We start from the raw sequence: 26,646 nt of genomic DNA on the forward strand, positions 1-26,646 counted from the left end.
AAGGTTTGTATACATTTATTTTGTACCTCCTCTATTAAACAATTTTTTAATTTACCTTGAAAAATGTGAAAAATCGAACTCTTAACTAAAGATCACTAGCTTTTTAGGAAGAATTTGGATTTTTATTTATTGTCAGAATTTAATCTTCATTCTCTTTGCTTTCTTCAATATTGCCTCAACAAGTTCCTGTGGTTCACGATACTTGAAATATATACAATGTTACCAGCGTGGAAATTGTCTTGGAAACTTGGAAAATCTTTCAAGAGGAACAACATTGCTAACTGAGATTCGAGAAAGGAAAGGTAAGTAAATCCTTGCTTCTACTTAGAGCTTTTTTATTTACTTCTGACGAGTAAAGTACTGTTATTAAAATTTGATTAAAAGTACCAAGAATTTCGAGATATAAACAACCATTTGTGGAAAGGTCAGGAGAAGCAGAATTATCGAATAAACGTTATATAACTCTTAGTGATTAAGTAGGAGAAGAGAAACGAGAAAAAAGTCTTTTATCTAGGTCTTAATAAAGTATACTATATTTATCTCCATATCAAGAATAACAACAAGATATAAACAGTCTTCTAGAAATTGAGTAAATATTACATAATTACATCTTGAGCAATATTTTGAGTCTTAGCTTTTGCTTAATCATTATAATAATCTTAAATATCTGTAAATTCTTCACAGACTCTTTGCATCTTCTATACAGGTATCTCATGATCATGTGATAACACACAGGAAGAAAGAATAGAGGAAAAAACAGCGTAAGAAAAAGTTGCGTAAGAGTATCGTCGCACTACATCATTCGACAATTGATGCACGTCATGGCGATCGTCACGGTTTAAAGCAGGCCATCAAAAACACGTTTGTTATCGTACGGAAAAATCTGCGACGTTCCAGCTGTTCAGGTGCATCGAATTGTGAATCATCGGCGGTACGAAGCAAGGCGAGGGGCGTAAATAGAGAAAGAAGAGAAGAGAAGGATTCGCATAAATGATAAAATATAATCGTTCGTTCCTCGTCGATGGCGGATGGATGGCTTTAATCGTGGACGATATCGATACGATTATATTTTATACATTTGAAACAAATATAAAAGACGAGCAAAAACCAGAGATACGATCGTTATGATATTATTCAATCGGTAGCCTATTTACCTCGTTTTTTGTTCACCTTCGGTGTCTAGTAATAATTTTTCGATTCGACTGGCGTGACGTTACGTTGGCGGTGTAAAAACACGATTTTAAACACCTGCGGATAGTTGCATGAGTTTCGAGCGATTCCATTCCCTTCGATTTATATTTATGCGATCAACGCGCGGATCGTTAACGCATTATGCAGACAGCAGATGTTACGTAATCACACATATCGTAATTGGAAATTAGTAACGTTATCGCGTACCAGGATCTTCCTGTCTTTGATCATCGAGTAACACCTCGTTGTCCTCGCTCCTTCCGCGGATAACCAGCGTTTATCATATAGAGACAGGGATTTGCAAAGAATAAAAGTTGTAGAACGTTGAAAGGCGTTGAGAGAAACGTGATGTTATCCCGTTATTCGTTAACGCAACGCAGTTAAAAAAAATCCCGTAGGAAGATTACGATAATAGATAACCTGAGTCGAGTGTTTGTCGGGGCATCTAAAAGATTCTTTCGAGTTGAGCGTCTGAGATTGCAGAGAAGAAAATTTGGAAGCCATCGAATTCGTGATGTCGATAGAAATCTTCAGTTGGAATCGTTGTATCATAACGTAGTCTGCTTATTGTCGATAAGACTTTACTAAACTAAAAGTGACTACTAAAAGTTTCTATCCTCTAAATTCTATCTACGATTCTATAATCTAAAAACTGACTTTTGCAAACAAACTGTAACATTCGCTTAACGGAAAGACATACGTATCTTGTTTGTACTCGTCTTTTCACAATGAATTCTTGAACGTCTGTCTCTGTGGTGAGACAAATGCAAAGTCATCTCATCAGTTACTCACCTTGCTTCAAATTGCTACGATTGCTATCGGTTTGGATACTTGCGATTGTTTCGTTATGGCTATATTAGGCTCTAGGTTGCAAGGTTAGGGTGTTGTCCTGAAGTTCCAGAGGGGCCCCGGCGTCCTTTCGTCTCCGACTCGGCCATCCTGACACTTACACGTCCTCGTGTGTGGCCTGCTGGCTTAGTCTACCCGTCGGGGCTTCCACCACGCAGGCATCGACCCGGCGCTCGTCCTCGGGGCAATGTTTTTCTTCTCGCCGCGATGGACAGCGAGACGCGATGTGTCCCGGCATGTGGCAGTGAAAGCACAACGCTTTTGGTGGTGCAGCCGGTCGGCTTTCCTCCGGGCGTCGAGGGTCCTTCTTCGGTTCCCACTTCGCCCTCTTGCGGCATTCGAATGTCGGATGTCCGTAAATACCGCAGTGGCCACACCTGGTCCAGGGGGCGGGTGACCTGCCTCGTTTGTTTCCGGAGCTCGCTAATGACCTCCACGGCGGGGGCGTTGGCCACTCCGTGTATAGGAAGGGCTTCATTTCTCTTTGGAATTGTTTCACCGACGTGATGTCACTCGTGAGCGCTAGTCGTTTAAAACGTTTGTTCATCGCGCGAGCCCAGCAGATGGAGGGCGGTGGCGGCGAGTACCTCTTCCCTGGTTGAATTTCGCCACTTCGACCCCAGGAGGGTGATGATACGATTTCCGTACGCTCCTGGTGTTTCGCCGTCCCGCGGTAGTTCCTCGGCTACCTTGATTAGCGACGCGGCTGCTACTTCTTAGCCACCGAAGTGCGCGGCGAATTGTTCCTTAAAATCTGGCCAGGTGAGCTCGTCGCCGTCCATTATCTGCGTAAGCCAATACGCTGCCAGACCCTCTAGGGCACGGTTTAGGGCAGAATACAGTGCGCTGTTTTTCAGGGGGTGGTCCCTCATGAACAGGCCGAGCTCGAGTCACATTCCGAGTCCGAGCTCGAGGCGCCCTCCCGGGCAGGGCTCGCGGGAGATTGCGATTCCGTGTTGGAGTTCTCCATCGTCCGGTCGCGGGTGGGGTACCTTTATTGTCGATAGTGACACTAGTGACGAGGGCCTCAGGCTTGATAACGAATCCGCGGCCAACGGGAGGACTATCATATAAAGAGCAACAGGATACACGAAATAATATAATTCTGACTAGGACAACATAAACGCAAGAAGTGTTGATATTGAAAAAAATATTTAATTTTGTATATAAATATTTTCATATTTAAAAAAGTTTCCGGAAGCAGGAAGATTTACAAACAAATAATATCATAAACCGAATGTTTCATGATCCTTTTCTAATTAGAGTGTGTGACAGCATGTGAGAACGTTTCTTAAAAATATGACTTATTGCAATTACTTAATCGCAATTATAAACGATTAAGACCTTCTCACAACGAGGCAATCTATCCAAAGTATAAAACTCGTTATACTTGATGAGAAAACAAATCTCTACTTAGGTTTCATTTCGTTTCATCGCGTTCATAAAAAGTGAATTTGTATGAACACATCGTGCAATTTAGTAATTAGGACCGTTGATCTCGCTGCAACATAGATGGATAGAAAAAAGCCATTTAAAATGATACAACGTCGGGAAGACAATTATGAAAATTATAAATGGAACACGAGATAAAATTGTTTAAGATTAATTCTTCTTTTTTTCTTTTTTTTTTAATCGCGAGTGTTTGCAAACGAAGTTTCAATCTGTTTACAATGATAGCAATGAGAGGAGGATGTCTATGAAAGTTATAAATGCGATATTGAATAACATTTCTGCGAGTGGGTTTGTTTTTCGTTACAAATGTTTTTTAAACGAATCTGCAATCTGTTGGAAACTACGGAACAGTAACGGGACGACTGATAGGGAAATAAAAAAGATCGCGTTTTATTTGAACAGACAAATCTTTGAAATCTATTCGAAAGTCTATTTGAAATGGTACGAGCTCGAAAAGAACGGTGAATACTATAGAAGAAGGATTAATTAAAATTCTTATTAATCTGTACGCTTTGTATATTAAATACCTTGATCGATGCCAAGATAACAAATTATTATACAAAACAGTGAAGTATCCACGTCTGACATTAATATTGAGTATTACCATTACTGTAATTTAATTTTTAACCGATCCTGAAAATTCCTTAGAACGTAAAAAGTATAAAATGTTACTGTGCATTTCAAGATTAAATGCACTGTAATTTAGAAACAGTTATGAAGCGGAAACAAATAATTTATTCAGAATAAGAATTCTACGTAATCATGTTAAAAAAAAAAACGTACTTATAACGCGTTTAAACTCCAAATATGTAAAGACAATAAGGGAAAAAAATTAAACGCAGAATCGTATTTTTTGTAAATTCACACAAGATTTTATCCAAAAAAAAAATTAAGATTTTTTGAAGAACGTACAAGAACAATAAAAAAGGGATGTTAAATACAAAAAATAGATTAAAATTTAGATTATGAAATATAAAAAAAATGATATTGCATAATTTACAATTATTTTCGATAGCTTACGTCAGTATGTTGGAGTGTAAACTATAAAATATTCAAAAACTGATACCATTTAGACATAATTTAGAAAAACAATAAATTGCGGAAACCGATAGTTAAAACTCGATACGATCGATACTCCAAAACTCTAATCCTAATAATTACTCAGCAATAATAACCGATAATTCATGTTGATTAATGTTTGAACTCCGTTTTTTTTCTGTATGTGTATACAAATTTTGTACAGTTTGATAAAGCGAAATTAAATTATCATCTTTTTGTACTACTTCAAACATTGAGATTTGTCATCTTCAAGGTCGATCACACATAGTTTCAGATTGCGGAGTTGCAAGGGTAATTAATTTTGCAATCGGTTTTCCTTTGATATAGATGTGAATACAAATAGCCATTGATTGACAATATACCGAAGCAATTCTAGTTTAATTTGAAGTCATCGATCCTTTGATATTTTTGGAAGAATAGTAAAAGTACAGAGAAAACAAGAAAAAATGGCGTTAACTAAAAGATAACTCCAATGTATCTCATAAATATTATCTATATATCATTTGTAAGATGTAAGTGACCAAGATATCGAATTATACAAAAATTGTATGTAATGATTAATACTTGAACGTTACTTACATTTATGTACATGAAAATTTGATCTTTTATTAACTAAGTTATTGATCGACAAAATGACTTCCTACATAATTCTCCGCCTGAACTGAAATGCATATCTTTTTTTACGCAAGCCTTATGTGTAGCTAGCAACGAGCAAACAGATTAATTACTTTACACACGGTCGTATCTTGTTTGCTGTAGGCGAGTTCTCTCGTGTAATCAACGAAGTACTCAACTTTAAAGCGATAACAGAAGAACATTATTGTATCGATAAAAATCATGCTTTTTTCAAAGAAATATGTAACTCGTATTTTTTTTAAAGCAACCCTCATAATGTATTGAATAAAATAATCATACATTTTTTTTTGTTCAACATTTGTAAAATACGATATTATCAAGATCACCAAGGAGGTAATCTTCAATTCTTAATGAATATAATAAAAAACATAATTAATGATTGTTTGATGGTTTTATTATTATCTCTATAATACAAAAGCACAACATCGTGTCAACAGTTTATATAGTTCGTATGTTTCTGTAGGAATACACAAATAATAGTTCTCTATCACAACGTAATCTAAAGGGAAAACCCTAACTAAATGACAAAAATATCGGTAATAACTGGAACTAATGAATGTTAAAAGCAATCAGTATATTCCGTACAAACTTCCATCAACACGATTCGTTCTTCATTCTCTCAACACACTAAGACCGCAATCTTTAAACGCTTATAAAACCATAAGCAATCGTGAAGTTTAGAATTCGCTAACTGGGCGTCTCTCAATCCAGTTTTTGATCTTGGGCAGAAGGAGGACCTTTTTCTCCAGCAGCTTCAGATTCTCGTAATTCTCGATCAGATCAGACTTGTACATAAAGTTCAAATAATCGAGCAGAGCAACGAATGTTAAATCAGCCCAAGAGAGAGTACCATCGTAGAAGTAGCCGTCATTTTCCTTCACTTGCTGGTCCAAACGTTCTAAAATGAACAGCAGCGTCTCTTCAGCAGCCTTGCGTTTTGCAGCTTTGACCTTCTCGTCCTCCTCATAGTGGAAGGCGGCAATTTCTGAAAATTTGTTTTCAGTTAAATACTATTCGCTAATGTTATACTAATTTGAATACAGTGTTGTGCGAAATTTAAATGATACTGAAGATAGAATTACAATCCTTTTTAATCCTTTGTCTTGTATTGTTGACATACGTGTATCGTTCGATTAAATCATATATTAAATCGGATTTCAACTAATAAATACCTGAACAGATATGTACTATCTGTTATCAAGATTCTCATAAGATTTATGCAAAACAGCACTGGATACTCACTATGACGAATATCATGAATAGTATCAACAGTGGCATCAATATGAAGATCTGCCCAGTCAGTCTTTCCAGCTAAGTCATATTGTTTGGCTAAGTAACGGCAAATAGCTGTAGACTGAGCAACCTTCCTTCTATCAGCTACGAGCATAGGAAGCTGGCCATAAGGAGTCACTAAAAACATACAACTAATAGAATCAAAGATTCTATCGAACAAACAGATTATGATGCTTCTTAAATATCTAGCTTCCTGTTATCTGTTTTGGAAAGATATAATTTAATTTATTGATAATTTATCAGCAAACAAAGGGCATTGTCTCCTTAACAATACCTATTGTTCTCCCACATATCTTATAGAGCAATGGAGAGTAAACAATAATATCTGTTATACTCTGCATAATTGTGTTCTACTTTATTTAGCTACTTTAGTTAAATTAGGAAAGATGAGATTTAAGAAACAGAATTTCTTTAAATTTTAAGCTTACAGGGCTTTATTTCTGGCCAGACGTCCTTTTTGATACGTTCATCTTCAAATGGAATACTAGCATAGCTGAAGAAGAACGGATTGGTTCTGCCAATGCCGTAACTGGGAAGTAAGTCAATTTATAGAGCGGCATCTTCCTGGAAGTATAATATATACAAAGTAAAAACAAAGAATCATTGATGACAAGAATTATATTATTACAAATTATGAAGTATAAGACAATTTAAGTAAAAAGCATCAACTACTAACTACTCGCATAGCTATTTGTATCTTTATATTTTAATATAGCTTAGATATAAAAAGAATATTATTTTTGGATGTAATAATGTATAAACTTGCGCCAAATATTATAACAAAATATTGCACTTTCTATTTAAGTAGGATAGACATATTACCGGCATTTATTTTTTCTTTCTATAGCAATGAAATTGTTTATAAAAAAGTTTATAAGAAAACTATCAATTAATGCAAACAACGCATTTCAAAATATTAATTACATTCGCACGATTCGTTATCTCTAGTATTAATTTAACCATATGGTTCTATACACCCAAGACCCTCTAACAGTAATTTAGTACCATTACTAGTCGTATGTACAATGTATGTTTGTATACAACTTTCGTAACTACAAAACATTCAGCATGATTATATATTCTTCCAAACTTAAGAAACATTTTCTAATTGCATACTTAAATTTATCGATCAATTATAAACATATGATAACATTTATTTCTTTCAACTACTAATTTTCAAATCCTCTGCTGTTCCGTTAATTGAACGACGCGCCGACTTTTCGTACAAGTATCTTGTATCTTATCTGTATTATTTAGTTATCAATACAGAAGAAACATTTTCTAATTGTATACTTAAATTTATCGATCAATTATGAACATGTAATAACATTTATTTCTTTCAACTACTAATTTTTAAATCATCTGCTGTTCGGTTAATTGAAGGATGTCGGCTTTCTGTAGAAGTATTTCATATTTATTATTTAATTATGAATAAGGAAAAAACATACAAAATATAGTTTTCAAACGGTTTATTATTTATAAAGAGAAACTTTGACTCAGGATATATATACTATATATATACTATTTACTTACAATTTTTTTTTTAAGACTTCAAAGTCGAAACAAGCACAGGAAATTTCCAAGCCGGTTAACAGAAACTTGAATGAGACAAAAATAACCTTTAGATCAATATATGTTCTTCTTCCCCCCTGTTGCTTCCACGTAACTCTTATCCTATTGGTGGAGCTGTGCTGATATGTGAAATTATGACTACATAAAAACATCCGGAAAGACTCATTGAATGATTTTATAGTTTAAGGTTAATAAATTTCCATAAATTAAAGTTGAAAATTTATGAGAACATGTTTTCTGTAACAAAACTTAGTAAAAACAAACTAGTAAGGTTTATAGATTCTTTAATGATTATGTATGTATTCATGAACTAGTTCGATAAACATCGTTCGATAAAACGTCGAACAACACACAACATTGAAGCGCGAAATTTCAAATTCAAGGAAAGATAAATAACAAATATTGCGAACAAATGATATTAAATTTACAATAATCTCATGTAAGAAAAAATAAAAGGGATAAAAGTAGTACAGAAGATAGAAAAATCTATAAAACTGGTGGCTGGGAAATAGAAAATATATAAATTTATGTTATTAGAGTTTAGTACTTCTGTCGATCAATGTGTTACGACCGTTCGCGGAGAGACGCAGTCGCAGTAGCGAGAGGCGTAAATTCTCGCTACGATTCGGTGAATCGACGCCGCGAAGTAGTGGTTCCCCTGTTTCGGTTAAGATAAGAGGTGGTTAAATGAATATGACACAGTATAGTAAGTTATATTTCACCGTTTATTCCAACAACTTATAACGAAGGCAGTTACGCTGGTGCGTATGTACGAGATGAATAAGTGACTGATCTGTGGGTGTGTCCTACCCGGTGGAAGGATATTGACCGTTCGAAAGAAGATAATTTTAGAAACTTCAACCTTTGGAGGTGTTTGTTAATTAAAAATGACAAAACTGGTATTATGTAAAAAAGAGTAATGTGTATCCTGAATCAATGTCGAATGGAAATTAGACAGTTCTATAAAAATAATCCTTCTCACGATTCCACAACTTCATAGCTTAATTAAATACAATTCTTCGGCGATATAATTACAAATACATTTACAGGAATTGTGTAATATGATAAATATCTCGTTAAAGAGATTGAAATCGTAAACTCTAGATTCTAGTATTCTTTCACTTTCATGTTTCCTATGAGCCCTTCAATCGCTAAATATTTTGCAATGAAACACGTATTATTAAACAACATAATCATACTAAATTAATTTAATGTGATTATTTATTATTATTATATAATAACACAGTGATGAAAGAAATAAACTGGTCAAGTAATCTAAGGAACGATAATACGTATCTATGTCAGTGACAGTGAGAAAAATTCAGATATCTGTACTTAAGTGATTACACTTATAAGTATCATTATATATTATATAAATATGATATTTCGAATGGTATCATTTATCACTCATTAAACAAGAGTGTCATATCCAGAGAAATGATTTTACATATCTTAATCTTTGCTTTGATTACGATAGTAATAATTTCTATCAAACTTGATGAGGAAGATACATGAATAATTATCTAAAAGCTGAAAATCTTGGCAAATTCATTTGTACATAAACTAACAGGAGTGAATTTTAAAGATACACTCTGCTCTCAACAATTAAAGCTGTCTTGTCGCAACAAAGTTTCAATAATTTTTTATGGACAACATGGCCCAGTTTGCACAAAGACTAAAAATTTTAACATTAAATTTGGATAAACTATCTTACGATAGAAGGAATGATATATCCTTCATTTTCGCCAATAATCTGGTCGAATTTAGTCAAGTAAAATGGTATTGTTTCGTTCAAAAGTTGATTCTTCCTCGCTTCCTTCTTTTCAGGATCCTCCTCCATGCGATAGTAGCAGATAGCTGAAACGTATATGAAACCAACCGTTACATTCATTTGTGTTTTTCCCCCCAAACGAAGAGAAAATAAGTTGTGAAAGAAGGAGTAGCCTCTCATAGTTCCTACAATTTCTTCATTCTCTTTGCTTTCTTCAATATTGCCTCAACAAGTTCCTGTGGTTCACGATACTTGAAATATATACAATGTTACCAGCGTGGAAATTGTCTTGGAAACTTGGAAAATCTTTCAAGAGGAACAACATTGCTAACTGAGATTCGAGAAAGGAAAGGTAAGTAAATCCTTGCTTCTACTTAGAGCTTTTTTATTTACTTCTGACGAGTAAAGTACTGTTATTAAAATTTGATTAAAAGTACCAAGAATGTCGAGATATAAACAACCATTTGTGGAAAGGTCAGGAGAAGCAGAATTATCGAATAAACGTTATATAACTCTTAGTGATTAAGTAGGAGAAGAGAAACGAGAAAAAAGTCTTTTATCTAGGTCTTAATAAAGTATACTATATTTATCTCCATATCAAGAATAACAACAAGATATAAACAGTCTTCTAGAAATTGAGTAAATATTACATAATTACATCTTGAGCAATATTTTGAGTCTTAGCTTTTGCTTAATCATTATAATAATCTTAAATATCTGTAAATTCTTCACAGACTCTTTGCATCTTCTATACAGGTATCTCATGATCATGTGATAACACACAGGAAGAAAGAATAGAGGAAAAAACAGCGTAAGAAAAAGTTGCGTAAGAGTATCGTCGCACTACATCATTCGACAATTGATGCACGTCATGGCGATCGTCACGGTTTAAAGCAGGCCATCAAAAACACGTTTGTTATCGTACGGAAAAATCTGCGACGTTCCAGCTGTTCAGGTGCATCGAATTGTGAATCATCGGCGGTACGAAGCAAGGCGAGGGGCGTAAATAGAGAAAGAAGAGAAGAGAAGGATTCGCATAAATGATAAAATATAATCGTTCGTTCCTCGTCGATGGCGGATGGATGGCTTTAATCGTGGACGATATCGATACGATTATATTTTATACATTTGAAACAAATATAAAAGACGAGCAAAAACCAGAGATACGATCGTTATGATATTATTCAATCGGTAGCCTATTTACCTCGTTTTTTGTTCACCTTCGGTGTCTAGTAATAATTTTTCGATTCGACTGGCGTGACGTTACGTTGGCGGTGTAAAAACACGATTTTAAACACCTGCGGATAGTTGCATGAGTTTCGAGCGATTCCATTCCCTTCGATTTATATTTATGCGATCAACGCGCGGATCGTTAACGCATTATGCAGACAGCAGATGTTACGTAATCACACATATCGTAATTGGAAATTAGTAACGTTATCGCGTACCAGGATCTTCCTGTCTTTGATCATCGAGTAACACCTCGTTGTCCTCGCTCCTTCCGCGGATAACCAGCGTTTATCATATAGAGACAGGGATTTGCAAAGAATAAAAGTTGTAGAACGTTGAAAGGCGTTGAGAGAAACGTGATGTTATCCCGTTATTCGTTAACGCAACGCAGTTAAAAAAAATCCCGTAGGAAGATTACGATAATAGATAACCTGAGTCGAGTGTTTGTCGGGGCATCTAAAAGATTCTTTCGAGTTGAGCGTCTGAGATTGCAGAGAAGAAAATTTGGAAGCCATCGAATTCGTGATGTCGATAGAAATCTTCAGTTGGAATCGTTGTATCATAACGTAGTCTGCTTATTGTCGATAAGACTTTACTAAACTAAAAGTGACTACTAAAAGTTTCTATCCTCTAAATTCTATCTACGATTCTATAATCTAAAAACTGACTTTTGCAAACAAACTGTAACATTCGCTTAACGGAAAGACATACGTATCTTGTTTGTACTCGTCTTTTCACAATGAATTCTTGAACGTCTGTCTCTGTGGTGAGACAAATGCAAAGTCATCTCATCAGTTACTCACCTTGCTTCAAATTGCTACGATTGCTATCGGTTTGGATACTTGCGATTGTTTCGTTATGGCTATATTAGGCTCTAGGTTGCAAGGTTAGGGTGTTGTCCTGAAGTTCCAGAGGGGCCCCGGCGTCCTTTCGTCTCCGACTCGGCCATCCTGACACTTACACGTCCTCGTGTGTGGCCTGCTGGCTTAGTCTACCCGTCGGGGCTTCCACCACGCAGGCATCGACCCGGCGCTCGTCCTCGGGGCAATGTTTTTCTTCTCGCCGCGATGGACAGCGAGACGCGATGTGTCCCGGCATGTGGCAGTGAAAGCACAACGCTTTTGGTGGTGCAGCCGGTCGGCTTTCCTCCGGGCGTCGAGGGTCCTTCTTCGGTTCCCACTTCGCCCTCTTGCGGCATTCGAATGTCGGATGTCCGTAAATACCGCAGTGGCCACACCTGGTCCAGGGGGCGGGTGACCTGCCTCGTTTGTTTCCGGAGCTCGCTAATGACCTCCACGGCGGGGGCGTTGGCCACTCCGTGTATAGGAAGAGCTTCATTTCTCTTTGGAATTGTTTCACCGACGTGATGTCACTCGTGAGCGCTAGTCGTTTAAAACGTTCATCGCGCGAGCCCAGCAGATGGAGGGCGGTGGCGGCGAGTACCTCTTCCCTGGTTGAATTTCGCCACTTCGACCCCAGGAGGGTGATGATACGATTTCCGTACGCTCCTGGTGTTTCGCCGTCCCGCGGTAGTTCCTCGGCTACCTTGATTAGCGACGCGGCTGCTACTTCTTAGCCACCGAAGTGCGCGGCGAATTGTTCCTTAAAATCTGGCCAGGTGAGCTCGTCGCCGTCCATTATCTGCGTAAGCCAATACGCTGCCAGACCCTCTAGGGCACGGTTTAGGGCAGAATACAGTGCGCTGTTTTTCAGGGGGTGGTCCCTCATGAGCAGGCCGAGCTCGAGTCACATTCCGAGTCCGAGCTCGAGGCGCCCTCCCGGGCAGGGCTCGCGGGAGATTGCGATTCCGTGTTGGAGTTCTCCATCGTCCGGTCGCGGGTGGGGTACCTTTATTGTCGATAGTGACACTAGTGACGAGGGCCTCAGGCTTGATAACGAATCCGCGGCCAACGGGAGGACTATCATATAAAGAGCAACAGGATACACGAAATAATATAATTCTGACTAGGACAACATAAACGCAAGAAGTGTTGATATTGAAAAAAATATTTAATTTTGTATATAAATATTTTCATATTTAAAAAAGTTTCCGGAAGCAGGAAGATTTACAAACAAATAATATCATAAACCGAATGTTTCATGATCCTTTTCTAATTAGAGTGTGTGACAGCATGTGAGAACGTTTCTTAAAAATATGACTTATTGCAATTACTTAATCGCAATTATAAACGATTAAGACCTTCTCACAACGAGGCAATCTATCCAAAGTATAAAACTCGTTATACTTGATGAGAAAACAAATCTCTACTTAGGTTTCATTTCGTTTCATCGCGTTCATAAAAAGTGAATTTGTATGAACACATCGTGCAATTTAGTAATTAGGACCGTTGATCTCGCTGCAACATAGATGGATAGAAAAAAGCCATTTAAAATGATACAACGTCGGGAAGACAATTATGAAAATTATAAATGGAACACGAGATAAAATTGTTTAAGATTAATTCTTCTTTTTTTCTTTTTTTTTTAATCGCGAGTGTTTGCAAACGAAGTTTCAATCTGTTTACAATGATAGCAATGAGAGGAGGATGTCTATGAAAGTTATAAATGCGATATTGAATAACATTTCTGCGAGTGGGTTTGTTTTTCGTTACAAATGTTTTTTAAACGAATCTGCAATCTGTTGGAAACTACGGAACAGTAACGGGACGACTGATAGGGAAATAAAAAAGATCGCGTTTTATTTGAACAGACAAATCTTTGAAATCTATTCGAAAGTCTATTTGAAATGGTACGAGCTCGAAAAGAACGGTGAATACTATAGAAGAAGGATTAATTAAAATTCTTATTAATCTGTACGCTTTGTATATTAAATACCTTGATCGATGCCAAGATAACAAATTATTATACAAAACAGTGAAGTATCCACGTCTGACATTAATATTGAGTATTACCATTACTGTAATTTAATTTTTAACCGATCCTGAAAATTCCTTAGAACGTAAAAAGTATAAAATGTTACTGTGCATTTCAAGATTAAATGCACTGTAATTTAGAAACAGTTATGAAGCGGAAACAAATAATTTATTCAGAATAAGAATTCTACGTAATCATGTTAAAAAAAAAAACGTACTTATAACGCGTTTAAACTCCAAATATGTAAAGACAATAAGGGAAAAAAATTAAACGCAGAATCGTATTTTTTGTAAATTCACACAAGATTTTATCCAAAAAAAAAATTAAGATTTTTTGAAGAACGTACAAGAACAATAAAAAAGGGATGTTAAATACAAAAAATAGATTAAAATTTAGATTATGAAATATAAAAAAAATGATATTGCATAATTTACAATTATTTTCGATAGCTTACGTCAGTATGTTGGAGTGTAAACTATAAAATATTCAAAAACTGATACCATTTAGACATAATTTAGAAAAACAATAAATTGCGGAAACCGATAGTTAAAACTCGATACGATCGATACTCCAAAACTCTAATCCTAATAATTACTCAGCAATAATAACCGATAATTCATGTTGATTAATGTTTGAACTCCGTTTTTTTTCTGTATGTGTATACAAATTTTGTACAGTTTGATAAAGCGAAATTAAATTATCATCTTTTTGTACTACTTCAAACATTGAGATTTGTCATCTTCAAGGTCGATCACACATAGTTTCAGATTGCGGAGTTGCAAGGGTAATTAATTTTGCAATCGGTTTTCCTTTGATATAGATGTGAATACAAATAGCCATTGATTGACAATATACCGAAGCAATTCTAGTTTAATTTGAAGTCATCGATCCTTTGATATTTTTGGAAGAATAGTAAAAGTACAGAGAAAACAAGAAAAAATGGCGTTAACTAAAAGATAACTCCAATGTATCTCATAAATATTATCTATATATCATTTGTAAGATGTAAGTGACCAAGATATCGAATTATACAAAAATTGTATGTAATGATTAATACTTGAACGTTACTTACATTTATGTACATGAAAATTTGATCTTTTATTAACTAAGTTATTGATCGACAAAATGACTTCCTACATAATTCTCCGCCTGAACTGAAATGCATATCTTTTTTTACGCAAGCCTTATGTGTAGCTAGCAACGAGCAAACAGATTAATTACTTTACACACGGTCGTATCTTGTTTGCTGTAGGCGAGTTCTCTCGTGTAATCAACGAAGTACTCAACTTTAAAGCGATAACAGAAGAACATTATTGTATCGATAAAAATCATGCTTTTTTCAAAGAAATATGTAACTCGTATTTTTTTTAAAGCAACCCTCATAATGTATTGAATAAAATAATCATACATTTTTTTTTGTTCAACATTTGTAAAATACGATATTATCAAGATCACCAAGGAGGTAATCTTCAATTCTTAATGAATATAATAAAAAACATAATTAATGATTGTTTGATGGTTTTATTATTATCTCTATAATACAAAAGCACAACATCGTGTCAACAGTTTATATAGTTCGTATGTTTCTGTAGGAATACACAAATAATAGTTCTCTATCACAACGTAATCTAAAGGGAAAACCCTAACTAAATGACAAAAATATCGGTAATAACTGGAACTAATGAATGTTAAAAGCAATCAGTATATTCCGTACAAACTTCCATCAACACGATTCGTTCTTCATTCTCTCAACACACTAAGACCGCAATCTTTAAACGCTTATAAAACCATAAGCAATCGTGAAGTTTAGAATTCGCTAACTGGGCGTCTCTCAATCCAGTTTTTGATCTTGGGCAGAAGGAGGACCTTTTTCTCCAGCAGCTTCAGATTCTCGTAATTCTCGATCAGATCAGACTTGTACATAAAGTTCAAATAATCGAGCAGAGCAACGAATGTTAAATCAGCCCAAGAGAGAGTACCATCGTAGAAGTAGCCGTCATTTTCCTTCACTTGCTGGTCCAAACGTTCTAAAATGAACAGCAGCGTCTCTTCAGCAGCCTTGCGTTTTGCAGCTTTGACCTTCTCGTCCTCCTCATAGTGGAAGGCGGCAATTTCTGAAAATTTGTTTTCAGTTAAATACTATTCGCTAATGTTATACTAATTTGAATACAGTGTTGTGCGAAATTTAAATGATACTGAAGATAGAATTACAATCCTTTTTAATCCTTTGTCTTGTATTGTTGACATACGTGTATCGTTCGATTAAATCATATATTAAATCGGATTTCAACTAATAAATACCTGAACAGATATGTACTATCTGTTATCAAGATTCTCATAAGATTTATGCAAAACAGCACTGGATACTCACTATGACGAATATCATGAATAGTATCAACAGTGGCATCAATATGAAGATCTGCCCAGTCAGTCTTTCCAGCTAAGTCATATTGTTTGGCTAAGTAACGGCAAATAGCTGTAGACTGAGCAACCTTCCTTCTATCAGCTACGAGCATAGGAAGCTGGCCATAAGGAGTCACTAAAAACATACAACTAATAGAATCAAAGATTCTATCGAACAAACAGATTATGATGCTTCTTAAATATCTAGCTTCCTGTTATCTGTTTTGGAAAGATATAATTTAATTTATTGATAATTTATCAGCAAACAAAGGGCATTGTCTCCTTAACAATACCTATTGTTCTCCCACATATCTTATAGAGCAATGGAGAGTAAACAATAATATCTGTTATACTCTGCATAATTGTGTTCTACTTTATTTAGCTACTTTAGTTAAATTAGGAAAGATGAGATTTAAGAAACAGAATTTCTTTAAATTTTAAGCTTACAGGGCTTTATTTCTGGCCAGACGTCCTTTTTGATACGTTCATCTTCAAATGGAATACTAGCATAGCTGAAGAAGAACGGATTGGTTCTGCCAATGCCGTAACTGGGAAGTAAGTCAATTTATAGAGCGGCATCTTCCTGGAAGTATAATATATACAAAGTAAAAACAAAGAATCATTGATGACAAGAATTATATTATTACAAATTATGAAGTATAAGACAATTTAAGTAAAAAGCATCAACTACTAACTACTCGCATAGCTATTTGTATCTTTATATTTTAATATAGCTTAGATATAAAAAGAATATTATTTTTGGATGTAATAATGTATAAACTTGCGCCAAATATTATAACAAAATATTGCACTTTCTATTTAAGTAGGATAGACATATTACCGGCATTTATTTTTTCTTTCTATAGCAATGAAATTGTTTATAAAAAAGTTTATAAGAAAACTATCAATTAATGCAAACAACGCATTTCAAAATATTAATTACATTCGCACGATTCGTTATCTCTAGTATTAATTTAACCATATGGTTCTATACACCCAAGACCCTCTAACAGTAATTTAGTACCATTACTAGTCGTATGTACAATGTATGTTTGTATACAACTTTCGTAACTACAAAACATTCAGCATGATTATATATTCTTCCAAACTTAAGAAACATTTTCTAATTGCATACTTAAATTTATCGATCAATTATAAACATATGATAACATTTATTTCTTTCAACTACTAATTTTCAAATCCTCTGCTGTTCCGTTAATTGAACGACGCGCCGACTTTTCGTACAAGTATCTTGTATCTTATCTGTATTATTTAGTTATCAATACAGAAGAAACATTTTCTAATTGTATACTTAAATTTATCGATCAATTATGAACATGTAATAACATTTATTTCTTTCAACTACTAATTTTTAAATCATCTGCTGTTCGGTTAATTGAAGGATGTCGGCTTTCTGTAGAAGTATTTCATATTTATTATTTAATTATGAATAAGGAAAAAACATACAAAATATAGTTTTCAAACGGTTTATTATTTATAAAGAGAAACTTTGACTCAGGATATATATACTATATATATACTATTTACTTACAATTTTTTTTTTAAGACTTCAAAGTCGAAACAAGCACAGGAAATTTCCAAGCCGGTTAACAGAAACTTGAATGAGACAAAAATAACCTTTAGATCAATATATGTTCTTCTTCCCCCCTGTTGCTTCCACGTAACTCTTATCCTATTGGTGGAGCTGTGCTGATATGTGAAATTATGACTACATAAAAACATCCGGAAAGACTCATTGAATGATTTTATAGTTTAAGGTTAATAAATTTCCATAAATTAAAGTTGAAAATTTATGAGAACATGTTTTCTGTAACAAAACTTAGTAAAAACAAACTAGTAAGGTTTATAGATTCTTTAATGATTATGTATGTATTCATGAACTAGTTCGATAAACATCGTTCGATAAAACGTCGAACAACACACAACATTGAAGCGCGAAATTTCAAATTCAAGGAAAGATAAATAACAAATATTGCGAACAAATGATATTAAATTTACAATAATCTCATGTAAGAAAAAATAAAAGGGATAAAAGTAGTACAGAAGATAGAAAAATCTATAAAACTGGTGGCTGGGAAATAGAAAATATATAAATTTATGTTATTAGAGTTTAGTACTTCTGTCGATCAATGTGTTACGACCGTTCGCGGAGAGACGCAGTCGCAGTAGCGAGAGGCGTAAATTCTCGCTACGATTCGGTGAATCGACGCCGCGAAGTAGTGGTTCCCCTGTTTCGGTTAAGATAAGAGGTGGTTAAATGAATATGACACAGTATAGTAAGTTATATTTCACCGTTTATTCCAACAACTTATAACGAAGGCAGTTACGCTGGTGCGTATGTACGAGATGAATAAGTGACTGATCTGTGGGTGTGTCCTACCCGGTGGAAGGATATTGACCGTTCGAAAGAAGATAATTTTAGAAACTTCAACCTTTGGAGGTGTTTGTTAATTAAAAATGACAAAACTGGTATTATGTAAAAAAGAGTAATGTGTATCCTGAATCAATGTCGAATGGAAATTAGACAGTTCTATAAAAATAATCCTTCTCACGATTCCACAACTTCATAGCTTAATTAAATACAATTCTTCGGCGATATAATTACAAATACATTTACAGGAATTGTGTAATATGATAAATATCTCGTTAAAGAGATTGAAATCGTAAACTCTAGATTCTAGTATTCTTTCACTTTCATGTTTCCTATGAGCCCTTCAATCGCTAAATATTTTGCAATGAAACACGTATTATTAAACAACATAATCATACTAAATTAATTTAATGTGATTATTTATTATTATTATATAATAACACAGTGATGAAAGAAATAAACTGGTCAAGTAATCTAAGGAACGATAATACGTATCTATGTCAGTGACAGTGAGAAAAATTCAGATATCTGTACTTAAGTGATTACACTTATAAGTATCATTATATATTATATAAATATGATATTTCGAATGGTATCATTTATCACTCATTAAACAAGAGTGTCATATCCAGAGAAATGATTTTACATATCTTAATCTTTGCTTTGATTACGATAGTAATAATTTCTATCAAACTTGATGAGGAAGATACATGAATAATTATCTAAAAGCTGAAAATCTTGGCAAATTCATTTGTACATAAACTAACAGGAGTGAATTTTAAAGATACACTCTGCTCTCAACAATTAAAGCTGTCTTGTCGCAACAAAGTTTCAATAATTTTTTATGGACAACATGGCCCAGTTTGCACAAAGACTAAAAATTTTAACATTAAATTTGGATAAACTATCTTACGATAGAAGGAATGATATATCCTTCATTTTCGCCAATAATCTGGTCGAATTTAGTCAAGTAAAATGGTATTGTTTCGTTCAAAAGTTGATTCTTCCTCGCTTCCTTCTTTTCAGGATCCTCCTCCATGCGATAGTAGCAGATAGCTGAAACGTATATGAAACCAACCGTTACATTCATTTGTGTTTTTCCCCCCAAACGAAGAGAAAATAAGTTGTGAAAGAAGGAGTAGCCTCTCATAGTTCCTACAATTTCTTCATTCTCTTTGCTTTCTTCAATATTGCCTCAACAAGTTCCTGTGGTTCACGATACTTGAAATATATACAATGTTACCAGCGTGGAAATTGTCTTGGAAACTTGGAAAATCTTTCAAGAGGAACAACATTGCTAACTGAGATTCGAGAAAGGAAAGGTAAGTAAATCCTTGCTTCTACTTAGAGCTTTTTTATTTACTTCTGACGAGTAAAGTACTGTTATTAAAATTTGATTAAAAGTACCAAGAATGTCGAGATATAAACAACCATTTGTGGAAAGGTCAGGAGAAGCAGAATTATCGAATAAACGTTATATAACTCTTAGTGATTAAGTAGGAGAAGAGAAACGAGAAAAAAGTCTTTTATCTAGGTCTTAATAAAGTATACTATATTTATCTCCATATCAAGAATAACAACAAGATATAAACAGTCTTCTAGAAATTGAGTAAATATTACATAATTACATCTTGAGCAATATTTTGAGTCTTAGCTTTTGCTTAATCATTATAATAATCTTAAATATCTGTAAATTCTTCACAGACTCTTTGCATCTTCTATACAGGTATCTCATGATCATGTGATAACACACAGGAAGAAAGAATAGAGGAAAAAACAGCGTAAGAAAAAGTTGCGTAAGAGTATCGTCGCACTACATCATTCGACAATTGATGCACGTCATGGCGATCGTCACGGTTTAAAGCAGGCCATCAAAAACACGTTTGTTATCGTACGGAAAAATCTGCGACGTTCCAGCTGTTCAGGTGCATCGAATTGTGAATCATCGGCGGTACGAAGCAAGGCGAGGGGCGTAAATAGAGAAAGAAGAGAAGAGAAGGATTCGCATAAATGATAAAATATAATCGTTCGTTCCTCGTCGATGGCGGATGGATGGCTTTAATCGTGGACGATATCGATACGATTATATTTTATACATTTGAAACAAATATAAAAGACGAGCAAAAACCAGAGATACGATCGTTATGATATTATTCAATCGGTAGCCTATTTACCTCGTTTTTTGTTCACCTTCGGTGTCTAGTAATAATTTTTCGATTCGACTGGCGTGACGTTACGTTGGCGGTGTAAAAACACGATTTTAAACACCTGCGGATAGTTGCATGAGTTTCGAGCGATTCCATTCCCTTCGATTTATATTTATGCGATCAACGCGCGGATCGTTAACGCATTATGCAGACAGCAGATGTTACGTAATCACACATATCGTAATTGGAAATTAGTAACGTTATCGCGTACCAGGATCTTCCTGTCTTTGATCATCGAGTAACACCTCGTTGTCCTCGCTCCTTCCGCGGATAACCAGCGTTTATCATATAGAGACAGGGATTTGCAAAGAATAAAAGTTGTAGAACGTTGAAAGGCGTTGAGAGAAACGTGATGTTATCCCGTTATTCGTTAACGCAACGCAGTTAAAAAAAATCCCGTAGGAAGATTACGATAATAGATAACCTGAGTCGAGTGTTTGTCGGGGCATCTAAAAGATTCTTTCGAGTTGAGCGTCTGAGATTGCAGAGAAGAAAATTTGGAAGCCATCGAATTCGTGATGTCGATAGAAATCTTCAGTTGGAATCGTTGTATCATAACGTAGTCTGCTTATTGTCGATAAGACTTTACTAAACTAAAAGTGACTACTAAAAGTTTCTATCCTCTAAATTCTATCTACGATTCTATAATCTAAAAACTGACTTTTGCAAACAAACTGTAACATTCGCTTAACGGAAAGACATACGTATCTTGTTTGTACTCGTCTTTTCACAATGAATTCTTGAACGTCTGTCTCTGTGGTGAGACAAATGCAAAGTCATCTCATCAGTTACTCACCTTGCTTCAAATTGCTACGATTGCTATCGGTTTGGATACTTGCGATTGTTTCGTTATGGCTATATTAGGCTCTAGGTTGCAAGGTTAGGGTGTTGTCCTGAAGTTCCAGAGGGGCCCCGGCGTCCTTTCGTCTCCGACTCGGCCATCCTGACACTTACACGTCCTCGTGTGTGGCCTGCTGGCTTAGTCTACCCGTCGGGGCTTCCACCACGCAGGCATCGACCCGGCGCTCGTCCTCGGGGCAATGTTTTTCTTCTCGCCGCGATGGACAGCGAGACGCGATGTGTCCCGGCATGTGGCAGTGAAAGCACAACGCTTTTGGTGGTGCAGCCGGTCGGCTTTCCTCCGGGCGTCGAGGGTCCTTCTTCGGTTCCCACTTCGCCCTCTTGCGGCATTCGAATGTCGGATGTCCGTAAATACCGCAGTGGCCACACCTGGTCCAGGGGGCGGGTGACCTGCCTCGTTTGTTTCCGGAGCTCGCTAATGACCTCCACGGCGGGGGCGTTGGCCACTCCGTGTATAGGAAGAGCTTCATTTCTCTTTGGAATTGTTTCACCGACGTGATGTCACTCGTGAGCGCTAGTCGTTTAAAACGTTCATCGCGCGAGCCCAGCAGATGGAGGGCGGTGGCGGCGAGTACCTCTTCCCTGGTTGAATTTCGCCACTTCGACCCCAGGAGGGTGATGATACGATTTCCGTACGCTCCTGGTGTTTCGCCGTCCCGCGGTAGTTCCTCGGCTACCTTGATTAGCGACGCGGCTGCTACTTCTTAGCCACCGAAGTGCGCGGCGAATTGTTCCTTAAAATCTGGCCAGGTGAGCTCGTCGCCGTCCATTATCTGCGTAAGCCAATACGCTGCCAGACCCTCTAGGGCACGGTTTAGGGCAGAATACAGTGCGCTGTTTTTCAGGGGGTGGTCCCTCATGAGCAGGCCGAGCTCGAGTCACATTCCGAGTCCGAGCTCGAGGCGCCCTCCCGGGCAGGGCTCGCGGGAGATTGCGATTCCGTGTTGGAGTTCTCCATCGTCCGGTCGCGGGTGGGGTACCTTTATTGTCGATAGTGACACTAGTGACGAGGGCCTCAGGCTTGATAACGAATCCGCGGCCAACGGGAGGACTATCATATAAAGAGCAACAGGATACACGAAATAATATAATTCTGACTAGGACAACATAAACGCAAGAAGTGTTGATATTGAAAAAAATATTTAATTTTGTATATAAATATTTTCATATTTAAAAAAGTTTCCGGAAGCAGGAAGATTTACAAACAAATAATATCATAAACCGAATGTTTCATGATCCTTTTCTAATTAGAGTGTGTGACAGCATGTGAGAACGTTTCTTAAAAATATGACTTATTGCAATTACTTAATCGCAATTATAAACGATTAAGACCTTCTCACAACGAGGCAATCTATCCAAAGTATAAAACTCGTTATACTTGATGAGAAAACAAATCTCTACTTAGGTTTCATTTCGTTTCATCGCGTTCATAAAAAGTGAATTTGTATGAACACATCGTGCAATTTAGTAATTAGGACCGTTGATCTCGCTGCAACATAGATGGATAGAAAAAAGCCATTTAAAATGATACAACGTCGGGAAGACAATTATGAAAATTATAAATGGAACACGAGATAAAATTGTTTAAGATTAATTCTTCTTTTTTTCTTTTTTTTTTAATCGCGAGTGTTTGCAAACGAAGTTTCAATCTGTTTACAATGATAGCAATGAGAGGAGGATGTCTATGAAAGTTATAAATGCGATATTGAATAACATTTCTGCGAGTGGGTTTGTTTTTCGTTACAAATGTTTTTTAAACGAATCTGCAATCTGTTGGAAACTACGGAACAGTAACGGGACGACTGATAGGGAAATAAAAAAGATCGCGTTTTATTTGAACAGACAAATCTTTGAAATCTATTCGAAAGTCTATTTGAAATGGTACGAGCTCGAAAAGAACGGTGAATACTATAGAAGAAGGATTAATTAAAATTCTTATTAATCTGTACGCTTTGTATATTAAATACCTTGATCGATGCCAAGATAACAAATTATTATACAAAACAGTGAAGTATCCACGTCTGACATTAATATTGAGTATTACCATTACTGTAATTTAATTTTTAACCGATCCTGAAAATTCCTTAGAACGTAAAAAGTATAAAATGTTACTGTGCATTTCAAGATTAAATGCACTGTAATTTAGAAACAGTTATGAAGCGGAAACAAATAATTTATTCAGAATAAGAATTCTACGTAATCATGTTAAAAAAAAAAACGTACTTATAACGCGTTTAAACTCCAAATATGTAAAGACAATAAGGGAAAAAAATTAAACGCAGAATCGTATTTTTTGTAAATTCACACAAGATTTTATCCAAAAAAAAAATTAAGATTTTTTGAAGAACGTACAAGAACAATAAAAAAGGGATGTTAAATACAAAAAATAGATTAAAATTTAGATTATGAAATATAAAAAAAATGATATTGCATAATTTACAATTATTTTCGATAGCTTACGTCAGTATGTTGGAGTGTAAACTATAAAATATTCAAAAACTGATACCATTTAGACATAATTTAGAAAAACAATAAATTGCGGAAACCGATAGTTAAAACTCGATACGATCGATACTCCAAAACTCTAATCCTAATAATTACTCAGCAATAATAACCGATAATTCATGTTGATTAATGTTTGAACTCCGTTTTTTTTCTGTATGTGTATACAAATTTTGTACAGTTTGATAAAGCGAAATTAAATTATCATCTTTTTGTACTACTTCAAACATTGAGATTTGTCATCTTCAAGGTCGATCACACATAGTTTCAGATTGCGGAGTTGCAAGGGTAATTAATTTTGCAATCGGTTTTCCTTTGATATAGATGTGAATACAAATAGCCATTGATTGACAATATACCGAAGCAATTCTAGTTTAATTTGAAGTCATCGATCCTTTGATATTTTTGGAAGAATAGTAAAAGTACAGAGAAAACAAGAAAAAATGGCGTTAACTAAAAGATAACTCCAATGTATCTCATAAATATTATCTATATATCATTTGTAAGATGTAAGTGACCAAGATATCGAATTATACAAAAATTGTATGTAATGATTAATACTTGAACGTTACTTACATTTATGTACATGAAAATTTGATCTTTTATTAACTAAGTTATTGATCGACAAAATGACTTCCTACATAATTCTCCGCCTGAACTGAAATGCATATCTTTTTTTACGCAAGCCTTATGTGTAGCTAGCAACGAGCAAACAGATTAATTACTTTACACACGGTCGTATCTTGTTTGCTGTAGGCGAGTTCTCTCGTGTAATCAACGAAGTACTCAACTTTAAAGCGATAACAGAAGAACATTATTGTATCGATAAAAATCATGCTTTTTTCAAAGAAATATGTAACTCGTATTTTTTTTAAAGCAACCCTCATAATGTATTGAATAAAATAATCATACATTTTTTTTTGTTCAACATTTGTAAAATACGATATTATCAAGATCACCAAGGAGGTAATCTTCAATTCTTAATGAATATAATAAAAAACATAATTAATGATTGTTTGATGGTTTTATTATTATCTCTATAATACAAAAGCACAACATCGTGTCAACAGTTTATATAGTTCGTATGTTTCTGTAGGAATACACAAATAATAGTTCTCTATCACAACGTAATCTAAAGGGAAAACCCTAACTAAATGACAAAAATATCGGTAATAACTGGAACTAATGAATGTTAAAAGCAATCAGTATATTCCGTACAAACTTCCATCAACACGATTCGTTCTTCATTCTCTCAACACACTAAGACCGCAATCTTTAAACGCTTATAAAACCATAAGCAATCGTGAAGTTTAGAATTCGCTAACTGGGCGTCTCTCAATCCAGTTTTTGATCTTGGGCAGAAGGAGGACCTTTTTCTCCAGCAGCTTCAGATTCTCGTAATTCTCGATCAGATCAGACTTGTACATAAAGTTCAAATAATCGAGCAGAGCAACGAATGTTAAATCAGCCCAAGAGAGAGTACCATCGTAGAAGTAGCCGTCATTTTCCTTCACTTGCTGGTCCAAACGTTCTAAAATGAACAGCAGCGTCTCTTCAGCAGCCTTGCGTTTTGCAGCTTTGACCTTCTCGTCCTCCTCATAGTGGAAGGCGGCAATTTCTGAAAATTTGTTTTCAGTTAAATACTATTCGCTAATGTTATACTAATTTGAATACAGTGTTGTGCGAAATTTAAATGATACTGAAGATAGAATTACAATCCTTTTTAATCCTTTGTCTTGTATTGTTGACATACGTGTATCGTTCGATTAAATCATATATTAAATCGGATTTCAACTAATAAATACCTGAACAGATATGTACTATCTGTTATCAAGATTCTCATAAGATTTATGCAAAACAGCACTGGATACTCACTATGACGAATATCATGAATAGTATCAACAGTGGCATCAATATGAAGATCTGCCCAGTCAGTCTTTCCAGCTAAGTCATATTGTTTGGCTAAGTAACGGCAAATAGCTGTAGACTGAGCAACCTTCCTTCTATCAGCTACGAGCATAGGAAGCTGGCCATAAGGAGTCACTAAAAACATACAACTAATAGAATCAAAGATTCTATCGAACAAACAGATTATGATGCTTCTTAAATATCTAGCTTCCTGTTATCTGTTTTGGAAAGATATAATTTAATTTATTGATAATTTATCAGCAAACAAAGGGCATTGTCTCCTTAACAATACCTATTGTTCTCCCACATATCTTATAGAGCAATGGAGAGTAAACAATAATATCTGTTATACTCTGCATAATTGTGTTCTACTTTATTTAGCTACTTTAGTTAAATTAGGAAAGATGAGATTTAAGAAACAGAATTTCTTTAAATTTTAAGCTTAC

At 35.2% G+C, this 26,646-nt stretch overlaps 2 protein-coding genes, 2 long non-coding RNA genes and 1 pseudogene across 9 annotated transcripts in view; 2 read left to right on the forward strand and 3 right to left on the reverse strand.

Annotated features, from left to right (window-relative positions):
- The window catches only part of LOC126877549 (uncharacterized), a 24,930-nt gene extending 2,423 nt beyond the window's left edge, over window positions 1-22,507 (reverse strand). The window contains exon 1 of one of the 3 annotated variants that reach the window (XM_050640225.1): window positions 21,726-22,507. The gene's annotated coding sequence lies outside the window, so the exon portion shown is untranslated. Of the gene's footprint in view, window positions 1-1,983; window positions 2,578-11,856; window positions 11,899-21,725 lie in introns of those variants that run through there. The other 2 variants (XM_050640224.1, XM_050640223.1) reach the window with 2 other exon arrangements.
- On the forward strand, window positions 10-968 carry LOC126877553 (uncharacterized). Its single transcript, XR_007695115.1, has 2 exons — window positions 10-302; window positions 707-968. It is a non-coding gene; the product is annotated as an uncharacterized LOC126877553 (long non-coding RNA).
- LOC126877550 (glutathione S-transferase-like) lies at window positions 5,560-7,044 on the reverse strand (annotated as a pseudogene).
- On the forward strand, window positions 9,297-25,307 carry LOC126877552 (uncharacterized). 2 transcript variants are annotated; one of them, XR_007695114.1, is made up of 3 exons: window positions 9,297-10,175; window positions 10,580-12,671; window positions 22,636-25,307. It is a non-coding gene; the product is annotated as an uncharacterized LOC126877552 (long non-coding RNA). The 2 variants fall into 2 exon arrangements; XR_007695113.1 differs by lacking the exon at window positions 22,636-25,307 and adding an exon at window positions 12,767-15,438.
- Window positions 15,429-26,463, reverse strand: LOC126877551 (glutathione S-transferase-like). Of its 3 annotated transcripts, XM_050640229.1 has the most exons (4): window positions 17,883-17,982; window positions 16,778-16,913; window positions 16,299-16,466; window positions 15,429-16,041 (listed from the first exon to the last, which is right to left on the reverse strand). In XM_050640229.1, the coding sequence occupies exons 3-4, from the start codon at window positions 16,441-16,443 to the stop codon at window positions 15,734-15,736; spliced, it is 453 nt and encodes a 150-aa protein (XP_050496186.1). In that variant the 5' UTR covers window positions 16,444-16,466; window positions 16,778-16,913; window positions 17,883-17,982; the 3' UTR covers window positions 15,429-15,733. The 3 variants fall into 3 exon arrangements, with proteins under 3 accessions (XP_050496186.1, XP_050496185.1, XP_050496184.1); XM_050640228.1 differs by lacking the exons at window positions 16,299-16,466; window positions 16,778-16,913; window positions 17,883-17,982 and adding an exon at window positions 26,168-26,453; XM_050640227.1 differs by lacking the exons at window positions 15,429-16,041; window positions 16,299-16,466; window positions 16,778-16,913; window positions 17,883-17,982 and adding exons at window positions 25,298-25,910; window positions 26,168-26,463.
- Window positions 26,464-26,646: the final 183 nt, after the last annotated feature.

The sequence above is a fragment of the Bombus huntii genome, unplaced genomic scaffold (genome assembly GCF_024542735.1).
Source record: "Bombus huntii isolate Logan2020A unplaced genomic scaffold, iyBomHunt1.1 ctg00000187.1, whole genome shotgun sequence".
Taxonomy (NCBI): Eukaryota; Metazoa; Arthropoda; class Insecta; order Hymenoptera; family Apidae; genus Bombus; species Bombus huntii.

Coding starts and splice junctions, on each gene's coding strand:
- LOC126877551 (XM_050640228.1), bottom strand. CDS start 26,345: ATGTTTTTAGTGACTCCTTATGGCCAGCTTCCTATGCTCGTAGCTGAT. Junction 16,042..26,167: donor TATTCATGATATTCGTCATA/GTGAGTATCCAG, acceptor ACAAATTTTCAG/AAATTGCCGCCTTCCACTAT.